The sequence below is a fragment of the Ovis aries genome, chromosome 1 (genome assembly GCF_016772045.2).
Source record: "Ovis aries strain OAR_USU_Benz2616 breed Rambouillet chromosome 1, ARS-UI_Ramb_v3.0, whole genome shotgun sequence".
In the NCBI taxonomy this organism is placed as follows: domain Eukaryota; kingdom Metazoa; phylum Chordata; class Mammalia; order Artiodactyla; family Bovidae; genus Ovis; species Ovis aries.
The window spans coordinates 96925502-96940725 of record NC_056054.1 but is presented as its reverse complement, the minus strand read 5'-3'; the positions used below and the strand labels follow the sequence as shown (position 1 = coordinate 96940725).

At 44.1% G+C, this 15224-nt stretch overlaps 1 protein-coding gene across 10 annotated transcripts in view; it reads right to left on the bottom strand.

Annotated features, from left to right (window-relative positions):
• HAO2 (hydroxyacid oxidase 2) overlaps window positions 1-15224 on the bottom strand; it is a 29909-nt gene continuing 14685 nt past the window's right edge. For 6 of the 10 annotated variants that reach the window (XM_042253139.2, XM_012179579.5, XM_004002387.6 and 3 more), the window contains 6 exons: window positions 14235-14386; window positions 12100-12383; window positions 10423-10632; window positions 5688-5846; window positions 5075-5144; window positions 1-1318 (listed from right to left, as the gene is read on the bottom strand). In XM_042253139.2, the coding sequence (XP_042109073.1) occupies window positions 1263-1318; window positions 5075-5144; window positions 5688-5846; window positions 10423-10632; window positions 12100-12383; window positions 14235-14386 (931 nt within the window). In that variant the 3' untranslated portion in view covers window positions 1-1262. The remainder of the gene's footprint in view (window positions 1319-5074; window positions 5145-5687; window positions 5847-10422; window positions 10633-12099; window positions 12384-14234; window positions 14387-15224) is intronic. The other 4 variants (XM_060413425.1, XM_060413421.1, XM_060413427.1 and 1 more) reach the window with 1 other exon arrangement.

Sequence of the window (15224 nt, the reverse complement as noted above, 5' to 3'; positions counted from 1 at the left end):
TTATGAAATTATCAATATTTATTTAGGATATCGGGAATTTATCCTTAACTTCCTTAATGTCTTCAAGTGTCAGATCTTATTCAGCCAAGTGCCCCTGCCCTAGAAGTCTGTTCTTGCTGACTGCTGGTCTGGGGAGTTTTTACTCTGATAGGGCATTTATTCATTTTCCCATCTCCCTTTTCACCCTTTCCAGTCCATCTACCCATCTATCCATCCTACAAATGTTTCTTGAGATGCTGCTATATGCCAAACCCAGTACCAAGCATATAGTTTCTTGCTCAGGGACATGTAAAGTCTATTTATGGAGAGAGACAAATAAACATAACACATTATAATAAGGATTGTAATAGTGTAATGTGCAAAGCACAATAGGAAACCTTTAGCAAGTAGCCAGGTAAGAATAGGTGATATTTGAACAAGATACTAAAAGATAAATAGGAATTTGCCAAATAATAATCATAAAAGCTACTAGCTCTTTATTTTTTAAGAGGAATTTTACAAGTTTTATTTCTGTATTTTAATTTTTGGCCACATCCTGCAGCATGTGGTAACTTAATTCCCCCACCATAGCTTGAACCCACACCCCCTACATTAGAAGGTGAAGTCTTAACCACTGGACCACTAGGGAAGTCCAAAAGCTACTCTTTCTTAAACTTGGCGGCTAAGCATTGTGCTCTGAATGTTATGTATGTTATCTCTCTTAATCTTTCTCCCAACCTAATAGGCTAGGTATTATAAACCTCATTTTATACACAAAGACATGGAAGAACAGAGATCAAAAAACATTCTCAAGTCTCAGTAACAGTCCTGGAAATCCTATGTCTGTAGGACTCCAAAGCTTATGTTTTTACCTATATAATTTCTCTGTTGTCTACAGATAGGAGTATGATTTTTGTTGAGGAATATTTTATAGGTATAGCTCTTCTGTTTCTGGGTACAGATTTCCATAGTTATTTCATAAAAACATAGTATATTCAAATAGTTTTCATCACTAGCTATTTCAGCCATTGCTGATCTGCTCTTTCAAGATCTCTGCTTTCAGAGGAGGATTTCGGGCAAGAGAGCAACATATACAAGGCAGTGAGGCAAAGAAGAGCATTGGCGTATTTGAGGAAGATGAGGGATTTGGGGTGGAGTGATTTAGGGTGCAGGAATAAGCTGCTGGCCAGGAAGGGACTCAGGCAAGAGGGCATCACACACCCTACTGTGATTTTGTCTTCCTCCTATGGGCAAACTCTGCAGTCAGGCCATCGGCTCTTTCTTTACAACCTGGAGAACTGGATCAGGTCCTGATTGATCTCAGCAACCGATCGGCAACCTAAAAATTTAAAAAAAAAATGTAGTTTAAAAGCTCATTTCTCTGAAACCCCAGTCACCACCCCACCATGGGGATAGAAACAAGCCTTGACCCTTGTCCTCACCCTGATAAAATGTTACATATACAGAATTCATATCACGTAATTCTGATTACACTGGGAATTGTTTTGTAAACCTGTGGTTGCGTCCTCTTTTAAAACATCCATGGCAAAATGGCACGGTAAAAAACTTAAAAGCAGTATTTCAGCCTTTTGAAAAGTCAGTTTGTGTGCACCTGACTACTGAACCACTGGGGAAGCCCCTGGTGTTGATGATAGGTGACAGGAATGACAGGTGAGGGATGCATAAATAACTCATAAATGAACTAAGTCAGCAGAAGCAGGAATTTGGAGGCAGAGGTGCTCTCATCAGAAGTGACAATGGTTTTGACAGCTCTGGGTTTCCACGGGGCAGACAGAATAGTGCAGCTTTGGAGAGGGTAGACTTCCTCAAGGAGCACAGAGATGCCAGAATAGAAACTGCTGATACATTGTAGTAGAAATAAATATTTAAACTATGCAAAAATATCTCAGTAGTTGCATCAAAGTGTGTGATACCATTCTGAGACACTTTGAAGCATCTGTTCCCATTTAAGCCCTGGTGCTATTTGTGTACTTGTTCTGCTTATCAGTATAAGCTCATCAGATGGAGTCTTGGTCCACATGGTACCAGGGACACTGCCTTGTTCTTGGTAGAGGTTCACTAAAGGTTTAACAACGAATTCATGATTACAATGTATTCCTGTTTTTTCATTACTGTAAATTAGGTGGATATTCACACTAAAACACTTTGGCCAAATTAAAACAAAGTGAGTAATTTCGAGCAATAAAACTCAAGAAGATTCAGCCCCTGTTGAATCTTCTGTTTCAGCCCCTGTCCCTTACAAGAGATGAGACTTAAGTGAGGTCTGTGCACACATGATTTGTATGGGCACAGTTTCGTCTTCCAAGACAAACTGGGATTGTAACATTCCTATATACAGTTTTGGCGTATGGTCTCACAATTAGGAAAAGATGATTTCTAAGCTTATTTTCATTTCACAATAGTGCAAATAGGGTACTCTTCTCAGGGCTGCGATGTCACCAGGTTACAGAGGAAAAATGTCACACATCTCCAGGAGGTTTAGGATAGAGAAGTCATACTGACTGATCACCTCCTGGGTGCTGGTTTTGTGTCAAGCATCTTACATGCATTGTGCAGGGAAGGGCTAATCTTGGACTGCAAGGAGATCCAACCAGTCCATCCTAAAGGAGATCAGTCCTGGGTGTTCATTGGAAGGACTGATGTTGAAGCTGAAACTCCAATACTTTGACCACCTGATGCGAAGAGCTGACTCATTGGAAAAGACCCTGATGCTGGAAAAGATTGAGGGCAGGAGGAGAAGGGGCCGACAGAGGATGAGATGGTTGGATGGCATCACTGACTCAATGGACATGGGTCTGGGTGGACTGTGGGAGTTGGTGATGGACAGGGAGGCCTGGCGTGCTGCGGTTCATGGGGTTGCAAAGAGTCAGACTTGACTGAGCGACTGAACTGAATTGAACTGAATGTGAAACTCTGTGGGGTTTCACATTATGGTTTTCTACTTGAGTGAGTTCCACCGAAAACACAGCCCTCCTCACCTGAGACCCCTTTCTCCCCAGGGATCAGCTTGGGGAGTCTTTCCTGCGGGACCGATGCCCACAGAGAATGCTGAGGGGTGCCCTTCAGCCTGGGTTTTCTCTTCTTTCCCTTCTTCCCCAAACCCTCCTGCCCATCCCACATTTGGTTGTTGATTAGTCATTTTTCTCTGCATTTAAACAACACATTCTCATTGGAGAACAATTAGAAGGAAAGGAATATAAAAAGTTAGGCACAAAAGTATTCGTCATCCTGTTTTCTCTTTCTTTTTTTCCTGACCCCATTTAAAAAGAGTGCTCTCTACCCTTTGTTTCAGAAAAAGATTTTCCAGTCTCTATTTCCATTCCAATGGTTGTTAAGTATAAACTTTTGGTGGAATGAAAAACCTTTGTTATTGTGAATCCCCCCACCAGGCTTCTGTTTTAAAAGTTCAGACATAATGTCACAAAGACAGGAGAAAATATTTGGGGGAGCAAGAGAAGTCACCTCAATCTCTTGGAACCTGCAGAACTCATAGATCTTTCCATCTCTCTCCCTCCCAAGGGCAAAAGACATCAACACGATATCTATTCACACTTGTGCCTTCCTTGCCCTCATGGGAGAGACTTAGTAACCTTGGGTTATTTATTGACTTATCTTCATAGGCATTGGCCTCAAATGGACAGTCCTGGTCCTTGATGCCTTAATCCACTCCCCAAGGTTTTTTTTTTCCCCTATTAATCTACTCAGTTGAAAGGGACTGGCATTAATTCTGGTCTAAGTTTTCTAGCTTAAACTACTTAAGCCCAAAAGGCTGAGTTCACAGCCCCAGTGAACACTATGTAGCTTGGATGCTGAGTACAAGATACTTGTCTAAATAGCTGGTGAAAACCAGGCTAGGAAAGACCTGGACACCTTGCCTTGTGCCTGGCAGATGGCAGACACTTGGTAGCATCATCTGTGGAAATAAGTCAATGCCACAAAAATGGTCTTGACTCCACTTCAGAGCTCTTGATTCATTATTTTGTTACTTCTGGAGGAAGTGTCTGTTATTACCAAATTTTAGAGTTGAGGCCTGAATGGAGGTCTTATTTGGGTTTATCTTGTCTGCCTCTCACATTACAATCTGTTACCATCTACAGCAGACAAAGGCAAGCAGAGACAGAGCTACCGGTGACTGACTTTGGGCAGGCCAATTTTCTAGGAGACAGCTCCAAGCATTTTAGGACATTTAACATCCTTGATCCCTGAGTACTGAACACCTCCAATACCAACCCTGCATCACTGTGCCAATGAGAAAAAAAAGATAAGCCCCCCCCCCCACCCCCAAACCAAAGGATTCGGAAGAAGGAAGTTCCCATCATTAGCCGAGAATCACTATTTCACAGGATCCCTGGATTCCAGCGATCACATGGATTTGCTGAACACATACAAGTTTTTCTGAGCGCTGCTTTACAGTTACCTCATTTTTGCCTGATACCTGCCTGTGTGTAACTCTGAGACATTCAGGCCTGTCTTGCTGCCTGTGGTTACGCAGGATGATGTTTCTCCTTCTCTCTGTTCTGTCATCCTGCTTGCTCCCACCTCCCCAGTTCCTCCATGCTTTCCTGGTGACTTAATTTCTCTACTCTTCACAATCCATGAATCTTACTTAAAGATCACCCCTAGAACTACATCTGACAAGTCTGATGGGATCTGAGCAGGCCAAAGTGAAATGGGACCCTCTTTACCACCATCTGCAATTACATCTGCTTTTGTATCACATTCGGAGTTTGTGCTTGACTGGCTCAGATGGTAGAGAATCCGCCTGTAATGCAGGAGACCCAGCCTCAATCCCTGGGTCAGGAAGATCCCTTGGAGAAGGAAATGGTGCCCACTCCAATGCTCTTGCCTGCGAAATCCCACGGACAGAGGAACCTGGCGGGTTTACAGTCCAGGCGGTCACGAAGAGTCAGACATGACTGAGCGACTAACACCTTCATTCCACTTTTGTGTCGGGCATTTCCTCTGTGCTCTCTCTGGGTTTGGGGGAGGCAAGTGAGAAGGAAGGGCCTGAGCTTCTCTTCTTCAGACAGCCTGCTTTCAGCTCTGAGTTAGGAAAAGCATGGTAAAAACTTACCTGCCAGCGTCATGGAAGTGTGGAATTCATTTTTTAAAATGTCCAAAACTTCCTTAACACCATGTTCACCCTGCTCACAAGACAGAGAAAAGAGGAGACACAAAGCGGCGTGAAGGAACATCCGGACCACAGGCTGAGTTTCAATACTAAGTGCGGGGACTTCCCTGGTGGTCCAGGGGTGAAGACTCCATGCTGTCAATGCAGGGGCCTGGGTTTCATCCTTGGTCAGGAAACTAGATCCCATACACCTTGACTAAGAGTTCGTGTGCCTCCACTAAAGAACCCATATGCCACAACAAAACTGAAGATCCTGTGTGATGCAGCTAAGATCTGGCACAGCAAAGTAAATAAACATTAAAAAATATTTCTAAGTGAGCTCAGAGCTGTGGTGGGGAGGATGGGGGCAATCTGTGAAATCTGAACTATGTTGGGAATAAGAGGAAAAAGGTGGGGCTGAGAGCTCTTGAAAATTTACAACATGCTATGGAAGAAGTGTGGAGGGGCAGGTGAGGTGTCACTGTCCTTCAGGATCTGTGGCACCTCCAAAAACAGCACATGGAAACAAATGAGAGGTGGGGTGCCTTCCGGTTGGTTTTCATTTTAGCACTCTCACCTTGCAGGCAAGACCCCACAGGATGGGTCTCCCCACAAAAACGCACTTAGCCCCGAGGGCTAGAGCCTTCAGCACATCGTTGCCAGTCCGGATCCCACCATCCAGGTACACTTCAACCTTCCCTTTCACAGCGGCCACCACTTCTGTCAGGGCATCGATCTGAAAGCAAGAGACAAGTGTGGCTCAGAGACTTCCCTCTGGACTCTCAGGGCGTCACGGGACGGCACTGCCCCCCAGGTTTGGCCGGCTCCAGAAGGTCTAAGCTGGGGGCAACGCCTCGTGGTTCTACGCTTGAGGCTGCAGGTGCTGTCAAAGCAGGGTAGCTACATTCCCAAGGCCCAGGGACTCTTTCCAGGCTACCCTCTCCTGCTGTTTCGTGCTCCGACAGAGTTCAGGTGTTTACAACTTGGAAGAAATTCTTGGTATCTCTTAACATCCCCACGGGGGCATTTTCCATTTGTAGTGTTCGATTTTGTATGCTGAGTCACTCACTTGTGTCTGACTCTTTTCTGCCCTGTGACTGTAGCCCTCCAGGCTCCTCTGTCCAGGGGATTCTCCAGGCAAGAATTCTGGAGCAGGTTGCCATGCCCTCCTCCAGGGGATCTTCCCAAGCCAGGGACTGAACCCAGGTTTCTTGTTTCTCCTGCATTGGCAGGGAGATTCTTCAGCACTAGTGCCGCCTGTTCTTTCTATTTCATTTTATTTTTTTACAAACATTTTATATTGGGGTACAGCCAATTAGCAATGTGATAGTTTCAAGGAGACAGCAAAAGGATTCAGGCATACATATACATGTATCCATTCACCCCCAAACTCCCCTCCCATCCAGGCTGCACACAACATTTTAATGTTCTTCTTTTTAAAGGACATTTTGACTTTTGATTCTCTTCCACCTTCTCTGCTTCCAAGGTGGCACAATTAGAAATGTTCTCCATTGCTAAGGCCCTAAGTCTTTTTGGCCAAACAAATGTGATCAACTGTGACCCTCGTGTCTGAACCACAGCCTGTTCCATATACCTGGGCTGTAACTTATTTCTGACACAACACATCTGAGCAACTTCTTCCTGACTCGCTTACGAGTTATCTGAGATGTGGGAGAGAAAGACAGCGGTGACATTGTAAGAGCGGGGTTGAAGCCTTAGAAAGACAGAACAAAAACACCTGATCACTCTGGCTGCCTCTCTCCAGCGGATCTTTTCTCCCGCCTTTTCTCTTTCATTCCCAGCTGTGTGGTCAACAGCCCTGTGGACTTAAGGTGCCCCAGACAGAGCCATGTTCCTGAGCACTTCCAAGTCTGTAAGGAGGGGTGAGGGCAGAGTCTGGGGGGAGGGTCCTGCAGGAAACGTTTCTGGAACTGCCTCAGGGCTCCTGTTCTGTCTCTTTGAGGAATGACTGAAAAGGAGGAGTAGAATCTGCCACGGAAGGAGTCGATTGAATTCTGCCTGAATGAGATCCTTTGGTGAGACCGAGCAGAGTATGAAATCAGGGAGGAAAGAGCTTTGTACTTTCCAAGTGGGTGGGGGAGAATTGAACATTTTGTTAACCTACATGTAAAGACTGGAGAGAATGTGCATTTAAATCAGGGTATTTTTACAGTCCCACCATGGTATTATGAGAAACATTTCTACAAAAGGCTCAATAGCTGTGGCACTTGGGCTTAGTTGGTATGTGGCCTGTGGGATCTTCCTGATCCAGGGATCGAACCTGTCTCCTGTACTGGCATGCTGTGAGAAAGAAAGAAATGTACTTGTGCAAACTCTTCGGCCCTGTGCACTTAGTTGCTCAGTCATGTCCAACTCTTTGCAACCCCATAAACTGCACCCTGCCAGCCTCCTCTGTCCATGGGGATTCTCCAAGCAAGTATCCTGGAATGGGTAGCCATGCCCTCCTCCAGGGGATTTTCCCAACCCAGGGATTCAACCCAGGTCTCCCGCATTGCAGGGGGATTCCTTACTGTCTGGGCTGCCAGGAAAGCCCTTCTAGTGAGCCATATTGGACGATGGAACTGACAGTAGTTTAAGAAGCACGATAGGGGGTGAATTTCAGCCTAGGGTTCATGCAGTACGGCTTGAGAGTTAACGTTTGATAAGCCACAATAGGGCATTCATTAGAGCTTTCTGGGGCCAAAGCTAGCTCTCCCCTGGTTCTGGAAGGAAGCACAGGAGTGTTAGATATGGGACATTACAGAGATGGACTATCACTGAGACAGTCACACCCCTCACAAGGAGGGACTGGGTAGAGAAGAGTGAGCAACTTACCCCAGGCACAAAATTTAAAGGGTGTCAAAAATATAAAGAATATTTGAATACAACGTTTACAAAAATCAAATGGCAAACTTTGACCTGCAAGCTGGGGGCTTGTTTTTATAAATAAAACTTCATTGGAACCAGGGCCAGGGTTACAGTGAAATGAGTGAGGCAACGTTATGCAAGTGCAGGATCAGATCCTATCTTTATTAAAACTGTTGCTATTGACTGTGGGTTTTTCTGCATTAATTTTCATTTTTCAAACAGTGCATGAAACTATTATTCCTAATTCAGTTTTTTTAGCATCTTCTTGAATTTTGAGCCAAGTGTGGGTCTCTCACTAGCCTCCCACTAATCTTGGTACTGTCCCTGGGTGATCTTGGGTTTGGCTATTAGGTCAGATGGCTTGGGAGAACAGTGTGTTGATCAGTGTGATGGGGCAGAAGAAACTCTTTTTGTTCTGGTACCTTCCTTCATCACTGCTCATTCTTTATTGAGGAAGTGCAATTGGAAAATTAGTGGGCTACTCATCCCCACTCCTCTCTAAGAACTCCGTGAGGGAGCAAGACTAGCTAAACTGATTAATGAGAGACAGCCGATTATATACTGTTTTATTAGAGTTATTCCAAAAGTCAGTATTCTACCCTGTTTGCTGCTGGTTGGTGAGGGGCTCTTTGCTTTCTGTTCTTATTGTCAGCACAGTTGGGTCAGGTCAGGACATGCTATGCTCTGCACCCTCTATTATGTCAATTACTGGATGCGTGAGAGATGGCTTTATGGGTATCCTTGAAGGACTTGGGTGAGAGAGCTCAGCGCATGTTCTGAAGACCTGCTACTGCTAAGTCACTTCAGTCGTGTCCGACTCTATGTGACCCCATAGATGGCAGCCCACCAGGCTCTCTCGTCCCTGGGATTCTCCAGGCAAGAACACTGAAGTGGCTTGCCGTTTCCTTCTCCAATGTACGAAAGTGAAAAGTGAAAGCGAAGTCGCTCAGTCCTGTCCGACCCTTAGCGACCCCATGGACTGCAGCCCACCAGGCTCCTCCATCCATGGGATTTTCCAGGCAAGAGTACTGGAGTGGGGTGCCATTGCCATCTCCGTCTGAAGACCTACATTCTCCTAAAGTCTTAGGTCAAGAGTTGGGATGGGAAGTAGGAGGCTTGATCATTCCCTGTAGTTCAATCCATGCTTATTTGCTATGAGGTAGAACCTGGTAGAGAGGAGGAGGCCAGTGATTGGCATTTGAAACCTCCAAGTTTCATAAGCCTTGAAATGTATAAACTGGCTGGTGTAGCTTTTTCTGTTTCCTGTAGTTCTTTTTAAAGGAGAAATTGAGAATGTGCTAAAGATTTCAGGATGGTCACTGATGTATTGTTTAAAAGAGTGAACCCTTGGAAGCAATCCAGATGTTAAACAATAGGAAGTTGGTCATATAAATTGTCCATTCATACTATATACCATTAAAAAGAAAAGCGAATTTATTGAAGTAAAATGATGCTCTTGATATATTGATAAATGAAGAGAAGAAAATTGCACAATATCATATATAGTTTTCAAACCTAAAATGTTACATTTACATTAAGTTGATTACCAAATTATTGTCATTAATGATTTTTATCTTAATTCTTTTTGTTTAGGTATATTTTACAGTTTACTTGCAGTGAATATGTCCTACTTAAAAGACAAAAAAAAAAAAAGACACAAAACCTTAAGAGGAAAAAAACTCACTTGCATTTCTCAGAATGAGTCAAGCAGCACAGAAGAATCCCTTGAAAAATACAAGCTATCAATCTCCATGAACATCAGTGAACTTCCTTTAAAAATTATTTCCCTGCCTCCCTCCTTTTCATTTTCTTTCCCCAGAGTCCATCTCTAATGGACAAATTCATAAGTTAGGGGAAAATTTAGACTGTCTTGGATTTTTAGCAAAGGATTCATAAGGCATTTTGAAGTTTTACTGTGAAAGTTATTTATTAGCTTAAGTGAGGCACCATTTCTTCCTGGGATGTGTCATATGAGAAAATATTAGGTTCCAATCCATGCAGACAGGCAAGCTTCCAGCTGAATGCTTCTTCCAGAAGGCAGGTGACCTTTATGCCTTGGGAACAACTCTTCTATCAAATTTCACCTTAACCACTTATTAACTGTGTGAACTCACAAGTTACTGAACATCTCTACATCTTACACCATCCTCATCTGTTAAGTAGGGATAATAATGCAGGACTGTTGTGTGCTTTAGAGATGACATATGTTGAGTTTGTAAAAATAGCCTGGCACACACTAGACTATTATTAATGATTAGAAGTCCTCCATATATATGTATACACACATACACACATACACAGACATATAACCAACATAGTCGGTTAGGGAGAGGGGAATGAGCACCAAATATTACAGAGTGCCTTGCTGTGGACACACACGTACAAACGCATGGGCACGTACACAGCACTTACAAACACACCCACTCTGAAGTCATCCTACTTACAGAAGCAGGAACCTCATCAAGCTGCCTCCCTCCGTGGTTGGAAACAATGATGCCCTGGACGTTGTGCTTCACAGCTAACTCTGCGTCCTCTTTTGTCAAGATCCCCTTAAGGATGATGGGCAATCGAGTCATGCTTTGAAACCAGGAGAGATCTTCCCAGCAGATGGATGGGTCAATTGGAGACATTTGGAAATAAGGCATTACATTTCCCTGTGGGGAAAAAGAGAACCTTAGCCTTGAATTCCTTTGAGACTCTCATTCCAAAGATGAGGCACATTTGAAAAGCTGCCATTTGTAAGCTTGAAAAGAGGAACCATACAAGCCAATACTACTTCTAGGTCCTTTCCAAACACAACTTTTGTTAAAGAATTTCTACTCCCATTGCTTATTTGTTAACCATTACTTGTGTCACGGCTCAATAATTTTGCTAAGACCTGGGAACACAAAAACAAATGAGACACAGTCCTTACTTTCAAAAAAACCCCCAAAATCTCAGAGTTCATTAAGTGAGATAGATAAGCAAAAACATTTATAGGCCCATGTGATTGTTGTGACTGAGATATGTACAAGGTAGCAATAACTAAGCAAAACTTCAATAATCTTAAGTCAGATATTGTGTGCCTGCTCAGTCATGTCGACTCTTTGTGACCCTCTGAACCATAGCCTGCCAGGCTCCTCTCTCCATGGAATTTCCCAGGCAAGAATACTGGAGTGGGTTTTCATTCCCTTTTCCAGTGGCTCTTCCCCATCCAAGTATCAAACTCACATCTCCTGTGTCTCCTGCATTGGCAGGCAGATTCTTTACCAATGGGAAGAATGGGAAGAATGGGAAGCCCAAGTCAGATATTACCCAATATTTATCTTGGCTTACCACGTGAAGCAAATATCTATAGGCCCCAAGGTGTCCCTGGAGTCTGAGCTAAGATTCCAGAAACCCTCAAGGCCAGTTTGTGGCTAAAGGGTAGAACTATTGAGTCACTTGGCTGGATATCACAGCTGCTCATTGGCTGAAAAGGCTGGTATCATTATTTCTAATGCAGTCAAGGGATTCCAACTTTACCACAGCTTTCTCTCTCTGGGACACTTCATCCCATTGGACTAAAGGATTTTAATGGAGGAAGTGCCCTTGTAGTCACCTTGTTCAAAAAACTACGCTGTGGCTCTCTGGTGCCCCATGGATGAGTTCTAGGTGTGCAGAGATATTGCTGCCCAGTTTTCAAGGCAGTCCTGCTCCATAGGCATTCACCTTGAATAGGAGCGTCTTCTTCAGATGGTCCATTTATCTATGTGTGATCTTTTTCTAAGTGTGCGATAAAGTAGAAAATGTTGGAAGGAACTTTTACTCTCCTGTCTCATGAAAAACAAAAAAAACAAAAAAAACAAAAACAAAAAAACTGCTTTCCCTAGCTTTCTTGTTTCCTAACACCCAGCCCTGCCCAGAACTCTTCTGGGGACAGACTGGCCAGCTCCAGAGGTGAGAACAATTTGTCTTATATTCTGCTTGTCTGGAAGTTCTGAGCAGCAGGAACTCCATCTGCTTTTTGAACTGTGGCATCCCTAGTGCCTGGCATAGAACAGGTACAGAACAATGACTTCTTGAGGAAAGAAAGAAGAGAGGAAAGAGGGATGGAAATCTGCCTCCTGTTACACCTGCCCTCCCTGGAGTATCTTTCCTACCATCTCAGGTGATCCAAGATCTTTCAACAATAAATTCTTCATCAAGTCCACTTGGTTTTTAAAGTCATGTCGTCTGTTGCCAACTTTGGGTACGTCCACAGTGATGACCAGAGCTTTGAAACCCAGGGATTCCACCTTTTGGATCATCTGTTTGTTTATCTGCCGGTTTAGGTGTACATACAGTTGGAACCACCGCAGGCCCCTGGGGGCAGCTGCAACGATATCTTCAAGGCTACAGCTGGCGTACGTGCTGGTGATGTAGCAGATACTGGCTGCTTGTGCAGCTGTAAAGAAAATGAGCTCAGGTTGGAGGACAGTGACATTCTGAACTGGGGTGAAATGCCTTATAAGTCTGTGTCCCCTCTGGCCAGTTTGCCTGTGAGTGAAGATAAAGCTTGACTTCATTCTTCTTCCCTATCAGGCAGGCATCAGAGGTATTTGATCAGACTTCCTGGGTCCTCCACTGTATAACTGGTCTTATAAACTCTGTATTCCATTAAAATATTTCAGGCTAGAGATGACATTGAGTCCCCAGAACCATTTCCCCAAACCATTTGAACATGTTGCAGCTTTCAGATAGGAAACGGACATCTTATCAACCCATTAATGAAGCAGAAAGGAGCTAAAGAAGGCGAAGGTTGAGAACATAATTCCAAGGAGAAGACTGAGCTTTGCAGTAGAAAAAGCATGCTCTCTGGAGTTAGAAGAAAACTAGTTCTACCACTTCTTAGCTGTGTGGCCTTGAGTCTCTTTTTCTTTATCTGTAAAGGGGGAAAATGATAATATCACTCTTATAGGGTTGTTGCAAGATTAAATAGGATACCAGCTAGGGAAGTATTTTTTTTTTAAAGCTATGAAGTGAGGTACTGTACAAATGCTAGTAATAATGTTGTTGGTGATGGTGACGATGATGATGATGGTGACAATGATGTGCCAATTGCATCTTTCTCATTTCCCACTTTAATCATTTTCAGGGGATTCCCTAAGAGGTTAATGTCACTACCCTTCTACAACTCACGGGTAAAGAATTTGACCTAATCACAGTTAATATTTTCAGTTCCTAACATCAACAGGAGATATCGCTTTCTCCTGCCCCAAACAACCCAACACCCTCAACCATGAAGATTTAGTAAAGCAGTCATATTCATACAGGGTATTCATATTTCAACTCAGCCAAATTTGTTCCTAACCAGATGGATGTCACTTTAGCTCTGGAATTCTTGGATTCATCACTTCCTATATCACAGGGTCAAAGGAAAAGACCCCAGGGAAGCCTTGGGCAACTTGAGAAAAAAAGATTTGGTTTCAGTTGAAGATGGCAAATGAATCCCAGGAATATTTTTGCCCCCTGCCCTTCCCATCTCCTCTCTTCTTATTTTTTGGTGGTGGCAAATGAGGGAAGAGACTGAGATGGGACTAGGAAGAAGACAAATCCCAGCGGAAAACTTTTTGTCAAATAAGATGATCAAATCAACTGTGGTTTTTCGGTCATTAAGTTGTGTCCAGTTCTTTGCAACCCATGGACTGCAGCACACCAGGTTTCCCTATTCTTCATTATCACCTTGAGTTTGCTCAAACTCATGTCCACTGAATCAGTGATACCATCCAACCATCTCATCCTCTGTCATTCCCTTCTTTTCCTGCCCTCAACCTTTCCCAGAAGATAAGAGAAATGGAACATTTGGACAAGAGCACCTGCCAGGACCTTGTGTTAGAAGTAATGTCATGACTTTCTCCTCGACCTGAATTCAGAGACTCGGCATTTAGCCCCAGCCCTGGCCCACGAGGGTTCAAAGAAAGGCCTCCCACTTCTGGCCACACTAAGCAGTCCTTACCCCACAGGACCAGTGCCCCTTTCTTGGCATGGCTTGGTGGGGTTTTCATACTCTGCTATTCATCTGTAGCTCCCTCCCACCCTAACCATTCTTTATAATGGAAAACTGGTATTTCCTCAATCTTAGGTGAAATGTCAGGCAAATGTAGCTTTAACCATTCCTTTTCCTACCCTTGATTCCAACCAGGTTCATGTCCCTAAGCCCCTTCCATAGAGAAGCTGGTTGCCCCTGCCCTGAAGGACATGTCTGCACGCCTAAAGGGCCTTGGGAGGGGAGCCTCAGGGTGGGGGCAGCTCACACCTCTGGCTGTGCTCATTTCTCCATCAGGCCAGGCGAGGCGGTGGAAACCTGTGGGTGCGATACAAATGGGAGCGCTGATCTCTGCTCCTTGGATGGTGGTCCGCATGTCCACCTTAGACACATCTTTCAGGTACCGAGGACGGAGGCGGATTCTGTGCTGGACAACAAAGAGATGTTCTGTTGGTGGGATCATTCTCCAGCATGAAGATGCTGCTGGGACCTCCAGGTTCCTGGCACAGGTCTAGGACCTCACTGGGTCCCAAGAAATCACTCGTGGAGTCAGTTGGCTGGTGAGGCAGTATAGAAAACCAGGAGGCTCCTTTATTCTGGAAAGCCTCTCCCAACCCCCCATTCCACATTAACCTGGCCTTCCCTGAACTCCCACTGCACATATGATTTTTCTGTTCCCTGCCTGCTCAATCAGAGGTCTGTGTCTTGGAGCCATGCCTCCATGACCAGACTCTCAGCATGTGGAGGCTTTGATTGATGCATCACAACAAGAACTAGAATGGATATAAATGAGCAGGGCATAGTTCTAGGCTCTTCTCTCTTAGGTTAAACACAAGTCTCTGTGTGTGTGTGTGTGTGTGTGTTGCTCAAATGTCCGACTCTGTGTGACCCTGTGGATGCAGCATGCCAAGCTCCTCTGGAAATCTTGCCAAGATTTCCCAGGCAAGAATACTGGAGGGGGTTGCCATTTCCTCCTTCAGGGATCATCATGACCCAGGAAACAAACCCAGGTCTCCTGCATTACAGGCAGATTCTTTACTATCTGAGCCACTAGAGAAGCCCAGACACAAGTCTCTTTAAGGCAAGGAAAAGTCATTGCAAGAGGACAAATCCCAGAGAATGATCACAGGTTTTTTTTTTTTTTTTTTTTCCGGTTAGAGGCTAATTCATTGAAGATCTGACTTAAACACTACTTTAGAAGAAGGAAGGAAAATTAACAAGTATTAATTATATGAAACACATTTGTAAGCCCCAACAGAG